The sequence below is a fragment of the Dipodomys ordii genome, unplaced genomic scaffold (genome assembly GCF_000151885.1).
Source record: "Dipodomys ordii isolate 6190 unplaced genomic scaffold, Dord_2.0 Scaffold75, whole genome shotgun sequence".
Taxonomy (NCBI): Eukaryota; Metazoa; Chordata; class Mammalia; order Rodentia; family Heteromyidae; genus Dipodomys; species Dipodomys ordii.
In genome coordinates, this window is record NW_012267291.1 from 7193627 (window position 1) to 7210709 (window position 17083).

At 57.2% G+C, this 17083-nt stretch overlaps 1 protein-coding gene across 1 annotated transcript in view; it reads left to right on the forward strand.

Moving 5' to 3' along the window:
• The first annotated feature begins 9710 nt into the window (after positions 1-9710).
• The window catches only part of Sulf2 (sulfatase 2), a 45013-nt gene continuing 37640 nt past the window's right edge, over positions 9711-17083 (forward strand). Inside the window, exon 1 of the mRNA XM_013024374.1 lies at positions 9711-9955. Within this exon, the coding sequence (XP_012879828.1) occupies positions 9781-9955 (175 nt within the window). The 5' untranslated portion in view covers positions 9711-9780. The remainder of the gene's footprint in view (positions 9956-17083) is intronic.

The following is a 17083-nucleotide window of genomic DNA, read 5'->3' on the forward strand; positions in this document are numbered from 1 at the left end:
TTTTTTCTTTTTGCTTATGTGGTGCTGAGGAATCGAACCCAGGGCCTCAGGCATGCAAGGCAAGCGCTCTACCACTGAGCCACCTTCCCAGCCCCTTTGTTGCTTCTTGATTTCAATGTGGCTGCCACTGCTCCAAACATCAGGACCCATTGCTGTCTCTCTTTTAATCAGAGGAGGAAATCGTTCTACAGACACCCACCCTGGGGCTGACTTTGCTTTATTTCTCATTGGCCACAGGTTGGGTTTGTACTTATTTCCAACCCAAAGAAGGGGAGAATGAGTGAGAGAAATGAGTGAGCTTTTGCTGTTTGACTTAGCTTGATGGTCCCTAAAGCAGCAGCGAGAGACCCTCTTCTTTTCGTAGATGTTTTTGCCAGCTTTACCTGTCCACACGTACTCATCCATGAACTGCCTTGACTCCAAGTAAAACTAAGGTGAGCACTGGTGATTCCACGCCTGTAATCCTACTCAAAGGGCTGAGATCTTTTGAGTGTTGTGGTTCAAAACCAGCCCGGGCAGGAAAAGTCCTTGGGACTTTTTAGCTACAGTTTATTACCAAAAATATCCAGAAGTGGAGATGTGGCTCTTGTAGTAGAGTGCTAGCCTTGTGCACAACAGTTCAGGGACAGTACCCAGGCCCTGAGTTCAAGCTCTAAGACACACACACACACACACACACACACCCCTGAAAGAAGCTGCATCAGAACTAAATGCATGTGCTGCAGCACCCAGCAGGTATGACACACCTCAGCACAAGCTGTAAAGAGGGTCAAACACCTGACAGCTCCAGGTGCCAGTGGGCGTTGGGAGCTCACATACGAAGAGCAGTATGGCTGTAAACAGTCATTGTCCACAGTAGCAATCGGTCGGCCACAGTTTCTGAATGCGGCTGTCTCTGGCTTCTGGGGCGCTGTCAAACCCTTCCTGTCTTGGTTTAGGCATCTGTCGTCCTTTCCCACCAGGGTGGATGTCTGCGGGGTGCTGGGAGCTTGTCCCCCCCACCCAACGCCCCCATACCCAGCTACATCCGTCAAGGGAACCCCACAAGCGGGGACACCCCCCCCACCCGCCTTGGGTGGGCGGGGCTCCCATGGAGGCGCTGCTGGTGGCGCCCAGGGGGCCTTGTGGCGGAGGAGAGGCGCCCTTGCTCCCTCACCCCATGTCACACACAACCCCGCTGATGTCTCCCGAGAGGCCCTTGTCAATCAAGTAAAGCAACTCTGAAAGCACCCAGCCTTGCTGCCTCTCCTCCGCCTCCCCACAGGCGACTGTCCCCCGTGCGTGGGCAGAACCTAGCGGGAATTCTTGCCATGCCCACAGTGCCTCTTAGCAACCTGTGCTGGGCCACACCTGCCAGTGACACCAGTGCCCCAGGTGTGGCCTCCACCAAGGGAGAGCTGACTCCGGAGGGCCGCCTTCCGCCAAGTCCAGAGGAGCTCCTGGGCGGGGCTGCTGAGCAAAGCCCTCCCAGGGGCACATTGCTCCTTTAGTTAGACCCCATCTTCTTGTCCAGCCTCTCCCCACTTCATGCCACCCCCCACCCAAGTGTCACCTCCTCCCACCCCAGTCACCGCAGCCTCTTCTCCGTGCCCTCAGCCTAGGCTGCTGTCCTCCGTAACTCTCCATGTCGGGCTCCCCCGAACCCTTCAGATATCAGCTCCCAGGTCAGCCTGGAACGTCTCGGGTGACTCTGCTTGTGTTCACAGCGCGTACAACTCTGTTTACTTATTCGCTCGTTTATCTTTCTTGTGTGTGTGCCGGTCCTGGGCTGGAACTCAGGACCATGAGCTCTTGCTTGGCTTTTTTTTTTTCCACTCAAGGCTAGTGTACTACCACTTGAGTCATACCTCCACTTCTGGCTTGTTGCTGGATAATTGGAAATAAGTCTGTCAGTCTGCTGGGGCTGGCTCTAAAGCTCAATTCTCAGGTCTCAGCTTCCTGCCTAGCTGGCGTTGCAGGCGTGAGCCACGGGTGTCTGGCTTGTTGGACATTTGTCTGTTCCTTCCTCACTAAAAGAAAGCCTGGTGTTGCTGTACTTCTGTCTTCTGCTGGGTCCCAGCTCCTGCAGGTAGAGCGAGGGGTGGTGCTTGGAGGAACTGGAAGGATTGTCTGGGAGATCGGCCCAGCTGGCAGGTGTCCTTGCCTGAAGGTGACTGCTCCCAGCAAGGAAGTCAGAACCGATTTGTCACCTGCGGAAAGCAGGGGGTGGGAATGGCTGGAGGCGCAGGCTCGCCTCCCCCCCCCCTTTCCCCATGACCACAGTGGGGCCAGCAGGCTGCTCTTGCTCCCCCCCCCCCTTGAGTGTGGAAATTCATCTTCGAGGCTGGTGTCTGATTCGGGGAAGGCCCGCCTCCCCACCGCTCCTCTGAGCTCTCTGCAGCTGGTACCTATGCTCTTGTGAGTGCACTAGAATTCAGAGAAGCATTAGATTCTATCCGTTCCATTGGCAGATGGAGAAACTGAGGCACTTCCCCCCCAAAATGGAGAGACCAGTTGCTGGATAGACAAGAAATGTTAGGAATCTCTGGGTGGTCCCTGGTAGGGCGGATAAAGTTTCAAACACTGGCCTGGGCTTGCCTCTCCTCGGGCTGCTCTCTCTGGCCGGGGGTCCCCATCAGTACATGCTGCTCGGGACACGGAGGCCCTTTTCTCTTGGTGGGCAAAACCAGCTCCCGCCTCCCTGCAGGGCCTCCGTGTCCCAATCCAGAGGATGGGGGCAACTGGCACCAGCTCCCGTTGGGGACAGCACGGCATTAATGAGGAGTGGCCGCCATCCTGGACACATTCACACGGGACACATTCAAACGCATCCTCACTGGTGGTGACTCCCAACGGGCCCCTAGCAGCATGAGCCTGATTCCGGCACACACAGCCTCTGGGCCATGGCCTCCTCCTTTGTGTGGCCTGTGCCCAGCTGCTAATTAGATGGTGCAAACCTACAGTTGGGACCGTGGCTGGCGTGCACTCACAGGCCCAGAGACAGCTGTGATTTGCAAAGTCTCTCGCTCAGCAGCCCCCCCCCCCAACCCCACCCATGGGCTCCTGGCCCGACCTGAGCTGCGCTCAACCAGTCACTGGCCACTTCCAAGGTGAGCCTGGCGCTGCAGTCATCCACCCAGAGCTCAGGAGATAATGGGATTAAGGAGATAATGGGATTATCAGTGCGGCCCAGTCAAAATATCCTGTTACCTCCCAAAAGATGTTGTGGATCTTGCAGACATAAACACGTGTTCTGTGAGTCAGAGCTGCAGCTGGGAAAGTGTGGGGTTAAAACTGAGGAGGGGGCAGGGTGGAGGCTGGAATTGTCAGCCCCTCCGCTGTCCCCACCAGAGAACCAGCCCCACAATTAGGCATGAATAATGACTCTGTTCAAGCCCAACTTTATTGCTTTTGGCCAAAGGCCTTTTGCAAAAATAACATTGTAACTCCCTGCCAAGAAAGCTTTGTCCTCATCCAGACAAAGAAACAAAGCACAGAGGTGGGAATTTCTGTGTCTGAGTCTGTTTCCTCGAAACAACCGGGAAGGACAGTGGGTGTGGCCTGCTGGCAAGGTGTGGGCCCCGATAAGACAGTGTCCACCCCCTTCTGTGCCACCTTGCTGCTCTCCCTCCCTGCTTCTGCCAGCCTTGTCTTTATTCTCATTCCCACCACAGGGCCTTTGCATGTGTGTTTTCCTTGGCTCAGAAAACATTTCAGCTATAACTGGCTTCTCACCTGTCCTTTGGACTCTGCTCAAGTATGAGAAGCCTCCTCCCCCTCTCCCCTTTGCTCTAACCTGTCTCTGACAGTTTCCTTTGAAGCTGACAGGACAAGCTAAAATTCCTCTACACTTGTTACTTATAAGCAGGAACTTGACCACCGAGTCTTTGAGTTCCCACCTTGGTGCTCAGTGTTTTGTGTGTCCATTCATACAGTGGCTCTCAGCTTGGGGCTATCTGGTGGTGTGTGTGTGTGTGTGTGCACGTGCTTGCACACTTGCTCTGTTGCTTATCTCTCAGCTGGCAGGGATGCTATCTTTCCAGGAAGAGCCCCTTTTCCACCCCACTCCACCCCTGCAGTGATCTGTGATCCTGCCTTAAATGTGAGCAGGGCTGTCATCCTAGCTACTCAGGAGGCTGAGATCTGAGGATCTCGGTTCAAAGCCCGCCTGGGCAGGAAAAAGGCCTTGAGACTCTTATCTCCAATAAACCACCAGAAAACCGGAAGTGGTGTTGGGGTTCACGTGGTAGAGTGCTTGCCTTGAGCTGAAGAGTTGAGGCACAGTGCCCAGGCCCCAGAGTTCAAGCCCCATGACCGACCAGGGGAAAAAAAAAAAAGAATAGGTGACTCATGCATTCATTGGACTGTGGCCAGGCCTGGGCGCCTCTTACCTGCTACACGAGTCGCCTGGACCACAGCTGCCATCTCTCTGCCTTCTTGTACCCACAGCCAGCCATCCTGGACATTTTTTTGTGCTCCTCAACCCCCCTGGCATGTTCCGCCTCAGGACATTTATAGTTGCTGTTACCCTGAATATCCATGAGGCACAGCCCTCCCTTTGTGGGAGATCTGAGACAGGGCATCTCCCAAGAAGTCCTTCTTGGATCACCTCTGGGATAGGGACTTGGCTCCCGCACTAGAGCACCTGCTTAGGAAATGTAAGGACCTGAGTTCAGTCCCCAGTGCCAGAAAGAAAGGAAGGAAGGCCATGTCATTTATTTTGTAGTCTGATCCATACAGAACTCCATGTCCTGAGGCCTGGTGCTCAAGAGCTACCTGGTGACAATTAGCAGCAAGAGAACCAGTCCCATCTCTGTCCCCACCCCCACCTGTGTGGAGACAACCAGGACCCCCACAAGGTAAAGGGGGCTGGGAAGGTGGCTCAGTGGTAGAGCGCTTGCCTTGCATGCATGAGGCCCTGGGTTCGATTCCTCAGCAGCACATAAGCAGAAAAAAGAAAAGCCGGAAGTGGCGCTGTGGCTCAAGTGGTAGAGTGCTAGCCTTGAGCTGAAGAGCTGAAGAGTTCAGGCCCCTCGACTGGACCCCCCCCCCAAAAAAAAAGAACAGACAGAAGAATAAGGAAGGGTGCCACAAGCTGGGTGAGGGCTGTGAAGAGCAGGTGAGCCAGGGCCAGGGGTGGGGGTGGGGGCGTCAGAGCCTGGCCTCCCATGCCCAAGGATTGGTCTGCTTTCCTTGGCAGATGAGGAACTGGAGGCCCAAGCCAGGATGAGAGGGGGCCGCATTCATTCATTCACCCTGCACTGTCTCACACTCTGCCCCCTCGCGGTAACGAGATGGGGTAGAACGCTGGGCATAGGCCCAGGTGACCCCACCGAGGCCGCAGGCCCAGCTGTGGGGTGTCACCTGATGTTCCTGAGTCAACTCTCTGCTTCTGCTTGTCCCCCGCCCCCTCCTTCCTCTGTGGGCTTGGGACCGCAATTCAGAATGACCCAAGCAAGGGAGAAGTTAGGCTTGTGTCCTCAGAGAATGAAGATGGTGAAACAGAAAGAGGAATGGATTGGGCCTGGGACAGCAAACTCAGAAAGAAATCCTGCTTCAGACTTAGCAGAATCCAGGCCTCAGATGGTGTATATACCCATATACCCACTGGCCCATCTCCCACAATGCCTCCCTTCTGTGTGCTGGAGGGCAGCAGGGCCTTCCTCATCCTTATTGGAACCAATGAACCCAATCAGCCAATTAGAAAAAGTAGGCTTATGTGTGGACCAGTCACACCAGAGCAACCTGGATTACCCTGGCCAATCACTGAGGCCTGGGACTGAGCAGCTCTGATTGGTTTAGGTCTGAGAGTGTAGACTAGCCTTAGCCCTCTGAGGCTGGTACCTGTGCACCAGGGATGGAGAGAAAAGGATCTTCAAATGAAAACTGGGAGTGAAAGCTGGGTGCTGGAGGCTCACGCCTGTAATCCTAGCTACTCAGGAGGCTGAGATCTGAGGATCATGGTTCAAAGCCAGCCTGGGCAGGAAAGTCCATGAGAGTCTTATCTCCAATGAACTACTAGAAAACTGGAAGTGGCGCTGTGGCTCAAGTGGTAGAGCACTCGCCTTGAGCTGAAGAGCTGAGGACAGCACCCAAGCCCAGAGTTCCACCCCCATGACAATCAGAAAAAAGAAACTTGAGTGAGAGAAATTAGGGTGAGAGAAGGCTGGGTGGCCCACACCCAGCTAGCAACACTGGGCAACATGGATTGGGCACTTTCTGTATACAGTCTGCTCTGAACTTCTGTCACTTGCCCCTCATCCAGGAAGTGAGACCCACACGCATGCATCCAGGCTCCAGACCCCATCTGCCTGCCGTGGTCCCCCCATTCCCTCGGGAGCACGTTATGTGTTTGCTGCCTTCCTCTGCTCCACCAGCCCCACCAGGGCACAGGGTTTTTGTCTGGAATCGTTTTTACTGGACCTGAAGCAGCCATGGCCCAGAGCCAGCGTGGAGACCCTAGTGTGAGTTCCGCAGCCTCTGTGCACCCTGCAGCGTTAACGCGATGCTCAGCTTCTGAAGCTGAGATCCGTTCCGGATTCTGAGCGCTCCAGGTGATCCACAGTTTGCTACAGGTCACCAGAGGTTGACTTTATTTCTCATCCTGTGCCTTCTCCCTTATCTGGCCTGGAAGTAGTCTTTCATCCCTTTGTTGAGCGGCTGGAGTTTGGGGTCCCTAAGGGTGGGGGCACGGTGCAGAGCAGGGCCTGGAGGGGACTTGGACGAAGTCTCGTGGCATCTAGGCCCTGGGCCTGGGTCACCAGGCTGAGCTCCGGCCTCCTTGACACCCATAGTCACCATGGCCTTGCTTCCTGACTCTCCACAGACCTCTCTGCCCCGCTGGTGGGACTCGGGGGGCCCTTAGAGGAAAGCAGCCCATCCGGGTTTTCCCAGCTGCCCTGCACAGGGCTCTAAGGGTTCCCCACAGCTGTAAAGCACGGGACCAGTCTCCAGTCACCCTGACACCCGCCCTTGACATTTGGTTCCTGAGATTGGGCCATGTCTGCACGTGTGTGGGACATTTCGAGCCTCCAGCTGGGACCGGATGGCGTTGCCAAGGCCGGGGGGGGGGGAGACAGTGAAGAGGGGACTGGGAGGAGCGCCGTTCGGTGTAGGCAGAAGGACGTGGGGGGGTGGCACGGCACAGATTCACCAAGACTGTCAGTTCAGCCGCTCTGAGTATTTACCAAGAAGGGAAAAAGAGGCAGAATAGAATCCCTTGTGTCATTTCTAATTGATTTCTTGGGCACCAGAGAGAGGCTGGCACGAGGCCAGGAGGAGTCTGAGCCCGGGGAATTCATCAGAAGCAGACGTGCCCATGACTTGGGCTGATGGGATAATTAGCTCCTATTACCCCATGGCCTCGGAGCTCTGGCTGCATCCTCGTAAGGGAGAGCAGGTGCCCTGGTGGCAGGCGGCCCCCGCCCTGCCCGGCCTTGCCTGTGTGAGCAGGGGCTCTAAGACCAGCCTGGAGCCAGGACTAGCTGCTGGGGACCTCAGCCCAGCCCAGTCCCCACCCAGAACAGCAGTGTTCTGTCCCCACTCTGCCGCATCACGGTGGCAGTCAGAGAGAACGGAGGCTAGGAGAAGCTGGGGAACTTGCTGCAGGGGCTTGTGTCAGACCTGGCCAGCCTGGCTTTGAACCACTTCTGTGCCAAATGATCTTGGGGAAATGAGTGAAGTCTTCCTTCCTTGCTCTCCAGATCCTGAGGTGGGCAGCTCGCATGCTGGCGGACGTGGCACCCCCGGGGGCATTGCTGTCATTGGCTCTGGGGTGATAGGGCCACTGCTGATGTAGATGTCCCCGGGGCATTCTGTCACTCATCTCCATGGCTGGGTACTGCAGGGTGGCGTGGCAAGTCAGGCTGGCTTGGTAGATGCACACTTGGCTCCTAGTGTAAACCTAGAGCTTCTACCATGTGTCCCAAGGAGGCCATAGGCCACTGATAGACGCTGTAGAAGCTGGAGGCTGGGCCTCCCTTCACCCCTTCCCCAGCCTCCCTGTCCCTTTCCAGAGACAGCTCCCGAGAGGCAAGCCCCGGGCTGGGCTGGCCTTGTGTGGGAAGAGCTGTGCTCATGGGGTGACCGCCTTCTAGCTCCTGATTCTGAGATGTCAGCCTGACAGGAAGGCCCCCCCTTCCACTTAGGCTAGAAGAATGTTTTGTTTTTTTATTCGCCACGAATGCATATGTGTGTTTTTGTTTTGAAAATGAGGCCATTTCAAGAAACTTGTTAAGTAAATATGGGTTGGAGGGGGCGGGAGTCTGGACGCTGCTGTTAGAGCGGAGGATGCTGGCAGCTGGGGGAGCCGGTGTCTGGGGGACCGTGACTAGCCTCAGTTTCCTCAGCTGTAAAGTGTGTTTGGGGGGAGCGGCAGAGGCAGGGTGGCCGTGGTGACGGTGTAACAGTGACCATGTGGCGGTGAGCTTGCTTAGTCCCTGGTTCCTAGTTGGCAAAGGAGAAACTGAGGCACAGATAGGCAGTTCCAAGCCTGATGTCACTTAAAAAGTCACCCAAGAGAATACACTGGGTGTTCCAAGACGTCCCAGAGCAGCAGCTCAGGCTGGCGTGAGACATGGGTTTTAGCAACGAGGAGCGGGCATCTGCCCTGTTGTGACGCTCTGTTCCCAGACCTCTGGACCGCTGCTCCCCAGCGCTAGGGTGCAGCCAGGGCTGCAGGTGAGGAAGCCCCTGGTCACCTCCCCACAGAGACCAAGGTGACACAAAGCTTGGGGGGCGGACAAGAGGGTCACATCTAGGATGGCAGCGGGGACCGGCCATCGGCCACCCAAGAACCAGCGCCCCCTGCACGAGGTCCTGAGAGCCAGGCCCTGCGTGCGGAGTCAGGGCTGACTCACCTTAGGACGTCCTTCAGCTGCCAGGGACTGGAGGGGGGAGGGGGAGGGGATCCCTTAGGTGCAGCTGCCACCGCCCAGCCCAGGGGACCAGGGGTCCTGCTGAGGACACCGGGCAGAGCTTTGGGGTGCCAGGGTGGTGCATCCTGCCTCGGTGGCACTTGGTCTCCTCCTTCTCCCTCCTTCCCTCCCTCTCTCCCTCCCTCCCTCCCTCCCTCCCTCCCTCCCTCCCTCCCTCCCTCCCTCCCTCCCTCCCTCCCTCCCTCCCTCCCTCCCCTCCCTCTCTCTCAATGAGACTGGCCAGGACCAAAGCTCATTTCCTCAGGAAGGGGACAAAGAACTGACTACCCACAGAGGGTGCTGCTGGGGTCCTGTCCCCGCCTTCCCCATAGCAGCCTCTGATTGGCTGGGGCATGATGGAATGTGTGACAGTCTTCCACCTTTAGCCCTCCGCATCCTCCTTTGTTATCTTCCTGTGTTCTTCCACTTAAAATGGAAGTGAGTCCTGCTACCTGGCAGTAGCGTCCCTTGACAAGGGGCAGCTCCTCCCCTCCCATGGTTCTGGGTACTAACGATGTACATGGGGAAACGGAGGCTCCTCCCTCGTGTGCTTATAGAGAAGCAGGTCTAGGTCAGGAGTGCACAGCCCCTCCTGCCTGGGCTGCCTGAGCCCCTCTGTTCATCCCTGGTGGGACATGGCCTCCAGCTGTCTCCACCCCCCACCTGTGTGGGGAGGAGGGTGGAGGGGATGGGCAGGGAGGGAGGGTTGGGGGGAGATCAGCCTGTGTCAGGCCCTGGTCCCAGGCTGCCCCTGTGCAACGGGTGGGGAGACCCCAGTGGCAGTACTGACCTGGGTCTTGTTCTCCTCCAGATCTCCGGCAGGAGGACAGAGAGAACCCCTGCGAGGCAAACCTTCCCCAACGCGTGGGGTCCGCGGGAGACCGGGATGGCGCCGCCGGGCCTGGCACGCTGGCTGCTGTCGGCCGCCCTCTTCTCCCTGCTGGGCGGGAGCATGGCCTTCCTGTCCCATCACCGACTGAAGGGCCGCTTCCAGAGGGACCGCCGGAATATCCGGCCCAACATCGTGCTGGTGCTGACCGATGACCAGGACGTGGAGCTGGGTGAGCATCTGGGCCCCGGGAGGCCGCCGGGGCCAGGCAGCTCCGGGTCTGCCCACCACGGGCCGGGCAGCCCGAGCGGCTGGTCCTTGAGGTGTCCACCATCTCTGGTCCCCATTCCCCCAGCTCATTATTGTCCATTCACGAGCCACCATGGCTGCACCCTGGACAATCATCTGAGCCGCCCCGTGGCTCCCCACAAAGCCAGGCCACAGGCCCCGCTACCTGCGCTGAGGTCTCCTGCAGGAGGCCCTTTGCTATGTTTCCATGAACACGAGGAAGAGATCCCCACTCTTGGGGCCACCACAAGGGAACCCCAAAGGCCCATGCCAGCTCCTCTGTTGCACACATGGTTGCGAGGAGCAATGTGGTTTCACATAAACTGTGGTAAGAGGTAGGTTGAGCTCCACCTGCTGTTTCTCACGCACCTGTGAAGGTCTCCCCTGACTGAACCCCCTTCCTCCTGACTTGGGTCTCCCTCCATGGAACCATCCACCCTGGCCAACACCCCCCTTAGATGCACCTGTGCCTGTGACTCTGAGTCTAGAAGTCCAGCCAGAAGGATCTTGGGAAATCGCGTGTGTTGTGTTGCGCGCAGTGAGGCATCTAGAGTTGGAGAGGGTACTGGTTCTGTGCAGATTCTGCGGGCGCGCAGTGAGGCATCTAGAGTTGGAGAGGGTACTGGTTCTGTGCAGATTCTGCGCCCAGTCATACTGGGGCTTCCAAGGGCCCCCAGAATCCATCCCCTGTGGATACTGCGGGATGATAGAAAATGAGAACCCCAAATGCAAACATCATTTTACATTTCCTAGTAGCTATGTCTTTTTATAGATACGTACATATACCTACGTATGTATATATGTAAAAGCAAAAAAGAAACTAGTAAAATTTTTAGCTGCAAGGAGGTTTTGAGTAATTCACTGTGTTCCCAGCATTCTCTGCTATTGCCAACCTACGGGACTGGCTGTGAAATGTGCTGCCCGCCCGAGGACTCGCAGGTCCTTGCTGCGTCTTTTATACCCAGAGCAGGTCCCCCGTAGGACCAGCACCTCTGGGGACTCAGTAGCCACCAAGAGGACCGTGCCAGGCAGTGCCTGAGGCAGATGTGGCTGGAGCCCAGGAAGGAAGGTGGAGGTTGAGGCTGGGGCGAGGAGGTCAGATCTGAGGCTCCAGCGAGTTGTAGCAGGGAGACTGCCACTCATCGATCAGGCGAGGGGGGCCCTCCGCCTCTGTCCACTGGCAAAGGACAAGAGAGGGTTATTGGCGGCAGCAAATCTGAAGCTTTACCTAGTAAATCAGTCCTTTAGCCACCCAGGGAAGGGAGATGGTTTATGTGAAGCCCCGTTGCTCCTCGCAACGACGTGTGCTAAAGATCACTAGTATAGATTTTTCATAGGGAGTTTATCAGTGCAAAGAGAATTTCAGCCAGGAAGCAATCAGAGCCCAGAGCTTCCTTGACAGCTTGACACCCAGCACCCATCTCCCCCCGGCGGAGTCTGATAATTGAGGAGTCAGAGACACAGACGCGGCTGTCTGGGGGAGGAGGGGGAGCTGCGGTGCCCCTGGGCCTTGGCCCCTCTCACTTTGTGTGTCTGGGGACTCGTGTATCTGGACGTCCGTTGGCTCACTCGGCACACTTTTACGGGGCATCTGCTCCAGGCAGTGCACCGTGCCAGGAGCTGGGGAGCTGGGGGAGGGGACGGGCTGATGATGGAGAGAGGCCTGCAGCTGCTGCGGCCAGGTGAGGCAGTGCCTGGTGGCCACTCAAGTGTTTGAATAAATGAATGAAGGAATGAATGACAGGGTCTTGTCAAGTAGCCAAGGCCTAGAACTGGCCTGATCCTTTAGCCTCAGCCTCCTGAGTGTGGGATGACAGGTGTATGCCGGCACACCTGGCTTTAAGTATTGTTTTTTTGTTTGTTTTTTGTTTGTTTTTGTTTTTGCCGATCATGGGGCTTGAGCTATGGGTCTGGGTGCTGTCCCTGAGCTCTTCAGCTCAAGGTGAGCGCTCTACCACTTGAGCCACAGCACCACTTCCAGTTTTCCGATGGTTCATGGGAGAGAAGAGTCTCAGATTTTGTCTGGGTTGGCTTTGAACCATGATGCTCAGATCTCAGCCTCCCGAGTAGCTAGGGTTACAGGCGTGAGCCACTGGTGCCTAGCAAGTGTGGCAGGGTGTGAGCTGTGTGTGTCAGGCTGTGGATGTGGCAGGGTGTGAGCTGTGTGTGTCAGGGTGTGGATGTGTGAGGGTGTGAGCTGTGTGTGCGAGGCTGTGGATGTGGCAGGGTGTGAGCTGTGTGTGTGTCAGGCTGTGGATGTGGCAGGGTGTGAGCGGGTGTGTCAGGCTGTGGATGTGGCAGGGTGTGAGCTGTGTGTGTCAGGGTGTGGATGTGTCAGGGTGTGAGCTGTGTGTGTCAAGGTGTGGGTGTGGCAGGGTGTGAGCTGTGTGTGTGAGGGTGTGGATGTGGCAGGGTGTGAGCTGTGTGTGTCAGGCTGTGGATGTGGCAGGGTGTGAGCTGTGTGTGTCAGGCTGTGGATGTGGCAGGGTGTGAGCGGGTGTGTCAGGCTGTGGATGTGGCAGGGCATGAGGGAATGTGTTCAGTGTCCTCTCTGTCGCCCACTGGCCACACCTCCCCCCCTCCCCCCTCGCAGCGGCCCACTTTGGCTTCAGCATGACTGAAGCACCCGTCACCTCCTCGGCCTTTTTGGGGGTTGTTTGGGGATTTTTTAGTTTACTTTTTCAGGTGGGGTCTTGTGTTGTTCCTCAGAGCTGCCCTCAGACCATCCTTCTCCCTCTGCCTCCATGTAGCTGAGATTACAAGCCTGCGCCACCGTGCTACTTTCTTTGTGGTTGAGATGGGGCCCCGCGAACATTTTGCCTCTGCTGGCTGTACACCACCTTTCTTCCAGCCTTTGCCTCCAAAGTAGCTGGGATTACAGGTGGGAGCTACTGCGTCTGGTCTCCCAGCTCCCCCTCCACCTGGCTTTCGAGGCAGGCCCAGCCTCTCTCTGCCAGGTGAGAGATGGGAAGGAAGGAATCAGAGGGCTGCTGTGCTTTTTATAAACCACGAGACAGACCCAGATCAATAATGCACGCTCCAAAAAAACCCAGCACATTAGCTCACAGTCTGCTACAACTGCCAGGCAGAGGGTGGTCCTAAAAAATTTATCACCTGCTATTTTCTGCTCATCCATGCGGCAGATCGGGGCTGGAGGGTTCTTGCCGGAGACACACTCAGGCTTCCTTCCAGGCCCCGCGTGGCGGCAGCCGTCCGTCCTCATTAGAGGCTGGCTGAGAGATGGGGTCGCAGTAAAGAGGGGGCTCGGCCTGTTTGGGGATGACAGGTGGGGGAGGGCGGCGCTCTGTTCCTCTTCCTCGCCTTGGCTGTGTTGGTGCAAGCTGTCACTTGCAAGTACCGGGACCCAGGGGAGCTGCAGGGGACAGATTCATCCCCCAGGGAGTAGCCTGAGTTACTGTCTGCCTTCGGCATGGCTGGGGAAGCCGTGGGCTCGGATGGCCCTGGGGAGAGCATGGGCTGGCCCATCCCCCACCAGCCACAGCGGACGTGGACGCCCCGGTCCTAGGCTCAGGGAGGCCAGGGGCCCAGTCATTGGTTTAGCTGGGTGCCTATCCCTGTGGCTGCTGAGGGGCGCAGGCCGAGCCCCAGAATGGGCAGCCTGGGCCCGCCCTCCCTCCCTCCCCCCTTCCCCCCACCCCAGCTCTGGAGTCCTGGCTGCTCTCTTTACCTCACTTAAATGTTTCAAGCTTCATTCTTGGCTTAAAAAGAAGCTGGGAACTCCGGCTGTAAATGGAAACCCAGCACCCTGCACTTGAGAGTCGCCGCCCGGCCGGACGCTGAACACGGGTTCAGACTTCAGCAAGGTGGGGCCTCCCACCTGGGCCCCTTGGGAAGGTTCTGGATGGTTTTGAGTGTGGCCTTGGAGTGCTGGAGGAGTAGAGGGTTTCCTGCAGGGGCTTTGAATGTGGGGGCTGCTGACATGGTTCCTGCATAGCCAAGAGCTAGGGGGTCACTGGACCCTGAGCCCCAGATCCTCAGGAATGGGGGTGTTCACATGCCAGCAGGGAATGAGTGCCTGGCAGGGGCTCCCGAGGAGTGCCAAAGGGCATGAACCACGAGACACATGTACGTTTTACACGGAAATGCTGTACTGGGCAGCACTGTCTAAGACAGACAGACAGACAGACAGCACTGGCCAGCTGGAGTCATTCTGCCAGACGGTGTGGCCTTGGGAAAGTGACTGACCTCTCTGTGGCCTCGCCCGGGCCGGCCGGTGGGCTGGGAGCCTTGCGGGGAGGTGAAGCGCAGTGTGGCGGGGGAGAGGGGGCGTTGACACAGGAGGGGAGGTGGCGTGGAGGCTGCGTGCCACGCCGACGGGCACGTCTGCGCAGGGCCACCTTGCCACGCTCGCTTTGGACCTTGCTCACTCACTCGAGTGTTGGTTGCACACCTACTGTGTGCTGGAAGCTCCTAGGGCAGGATGTATAGAATATAGGGTGCGTGGGGCTGGGAAGGTGGCTCAGTGGTAGAGCGCTTGCCTTGCATGCCTGAGGCCCTGGGTTCGATTCCTCAGCACCACATAAGCAAAAAGAAAAAAGCCGGAAGTGGTGCTGTGGCTCAAGTGGTAGAGCGCTAGCCTTGAGCTGAAGAGCTGAGGGACAGCGCCCAGGCCCAGAGTTCAGGCCCCACGACCGGCATAAAAGAAAAAAGAATACACAGCATGTAAGGCATGGAACATGTAGGAAATCTGCGACTGTGGGATCTGGTCTCGGGATCTCAGGAGAGCGGCTCCTTGGGGCCCAGCCTGCTGCTCCGCTCCACTCCGCCCCGCCAGCCAGCACGTTCCTGCAGGACATCTCCTCCGTCCAGCCCCCCTTGGGGCACTGCCTGAATTCTGGAAGCAGAGACCAGTCACAAGTGTCTGACCACCTGTGAAAGAAGATGGGAGTTCTTTATGGGGGATGGAGCGAGCTTCTCGCTCACATAAAAATGTCTGCAGGAAACTTGCACTCCACAGCATCTACATTCCAGGTCACCTTGTGCTTCAGAATGGCTGCTGGAGCTCCAGCTATCACAGCCCCGCTCCAGGCAAACAAGAGTTGTAGGAGGAAGTTGGGGAAGGGCGGGAGGGATAAGTCCTCAGGACTGTATCCCAAAAGTCGTGGCAATGTGGTCAGAACTTGCTCGTGATCCCAGTAAGGGTGATGGCGGGCGCACAAGTTTGGATTATTCCAGAAAAGCTTGCCTATTTCTTGCTAGGGTGTGAGCAAGGCACAGGTCATTGGGGATCAGCCACACCTCTGGGCCGAGGGGAAGAAGAGAACAAGCCTTTGATGGACCCTGCAGACAGCCAAGGCCAGCATCGGTGACCTCGGCCTGCATCACAGGACAGAGAGTGGAGGAGTCTTGCAGGCAGAAGGGTAGAAAGTGCAAGGGCCCTGTAGCAGGAGCAGACTCACCAGGCAGCCAGACTTGGGAGTAAAGAGGGGGCAGAGATGAGAGATGGGGGCAGAGAGGGCAAGGCCAGGGCCAGGGGGCCGAGGGAGGGGCGAGGGAGGGGCGACAGTGCGGCATTGACTCCCCTGCCTCTGCCCTTTGTCCCCAGGCCCCCTTCTCACGCCTGGCTGGGGACCCAGCCTGCCTGCGCCTTTGCAGCCCCTGCAGTGGCCTTAGATAATCGGGTGCCACCAGAAGCGGCTGCCCTCTGCCCGCAAGCTGACCTCGCTGCACAGGGGATGGAGATTGCCGAGTGACACGAGCCTGGGGGCGGGGAGGGGGGGAGGGCACAGGCAGCCTCTGCCCGGGTCTCAGCGCCGTGAAATGTCCTCTCAGGATTATTTAGGCGGCCAAGAGTCGCCAGCCGGTGCGTGTCAGTGCGTGGTGTGTCCCCTCGCTCCTGAGCAAGCCGCGGCACCCTGCAGAGGGTTCGGGAGCCAGGGCGGCTCACATGTATTCTCCAAGCCCAACACTCGCCTAACACCTTCACCAGCATTCGCTTCTGTTAAAGTTCAGAACTAGCTGGGCACCGGCGGCTCACGCCTGTCATCCTAACTGCCCGGGAGGCTGAGACCCGAGGACTGCGGTTCAAAGCCAGTCTGGGCAGATAACTCTGAGCGTACAGATACGTGTTAATTTTTTCATGGAGAAAGGAGCCCAAGAGCATAAGGATGGCATTTCCCCTCACCGGTCTCCGCACAACCCCAGAAAAAAGTCCCTGTTTGGAAAGCGCAGACAAGGAAGGGGCCAGAACACACAGCCAGCCCCCCCCCCCCCGCCCTGGGGCAGGCCCAGCTCTAGCCTGAGACAGAGACATCCTCCTGCGGTCCAAGGTACTGTGGTCTCTGCCAAGGGACCAGCCAGAGGGTGCTGGAACACTCTCTGCTACGTTATCTGTTGCCCAGATAAACCGTGGAGGTCAGATGGCCACAGCCAGGTCAGCGCCCGCGATCCCTGTCTGTCTCTCCTGAAAACCGTCAGATAATCCAGAGCAAAGCTAAGCACCCCTCTTGCCCCAAGTGTCAGCCACCGTCTGTGTGTGTCCGAAGGAAATTTCCCTCCTTCACTCACACCAGTCCAGAAAAACAGCCCCTGAGAAGCGTGGCTCTGGTGCCTCCCATGTCATCCTAGCTCCTCCCAAGGCTGAGATCTGAGGATCGCAGTTCAAAACCAGCCTGGGCAGCAAAGCACAGAAAGCGGTTTTGTTTTTTTTTTTTGCCAGTCCTGGGACTTGAACTCAGAGCCTGGGCACTGACCCTGCGCTTCTTTTGCTTAAAGCTAGTGCTTTACCCCTTGAGCAAAAAACACTTGGTTTTTGAGTGGTTCATTGGAGATAAGAGTCTCACGGACTTTCCTGCCCAGGCTGGCTTCAAACCAGATCCTCAGATCTCAGCCTCCTGAGGAACTTGGTGTATGGGCGTGAACTACCAGTGCCTGGCTCTATGAGCCTCTTCTCTCCAACAAACCAGCAAAAAGCCAGAAGTAGAGGTGTATCTCAGGTGGTACAGTGCTAATCTTGAGTGAAAAAGCTAAGGGACAGTGCCAAGGCACCGCCCCAGGACACACACACACACACACACACACACACACACACACACACACACACACACACACA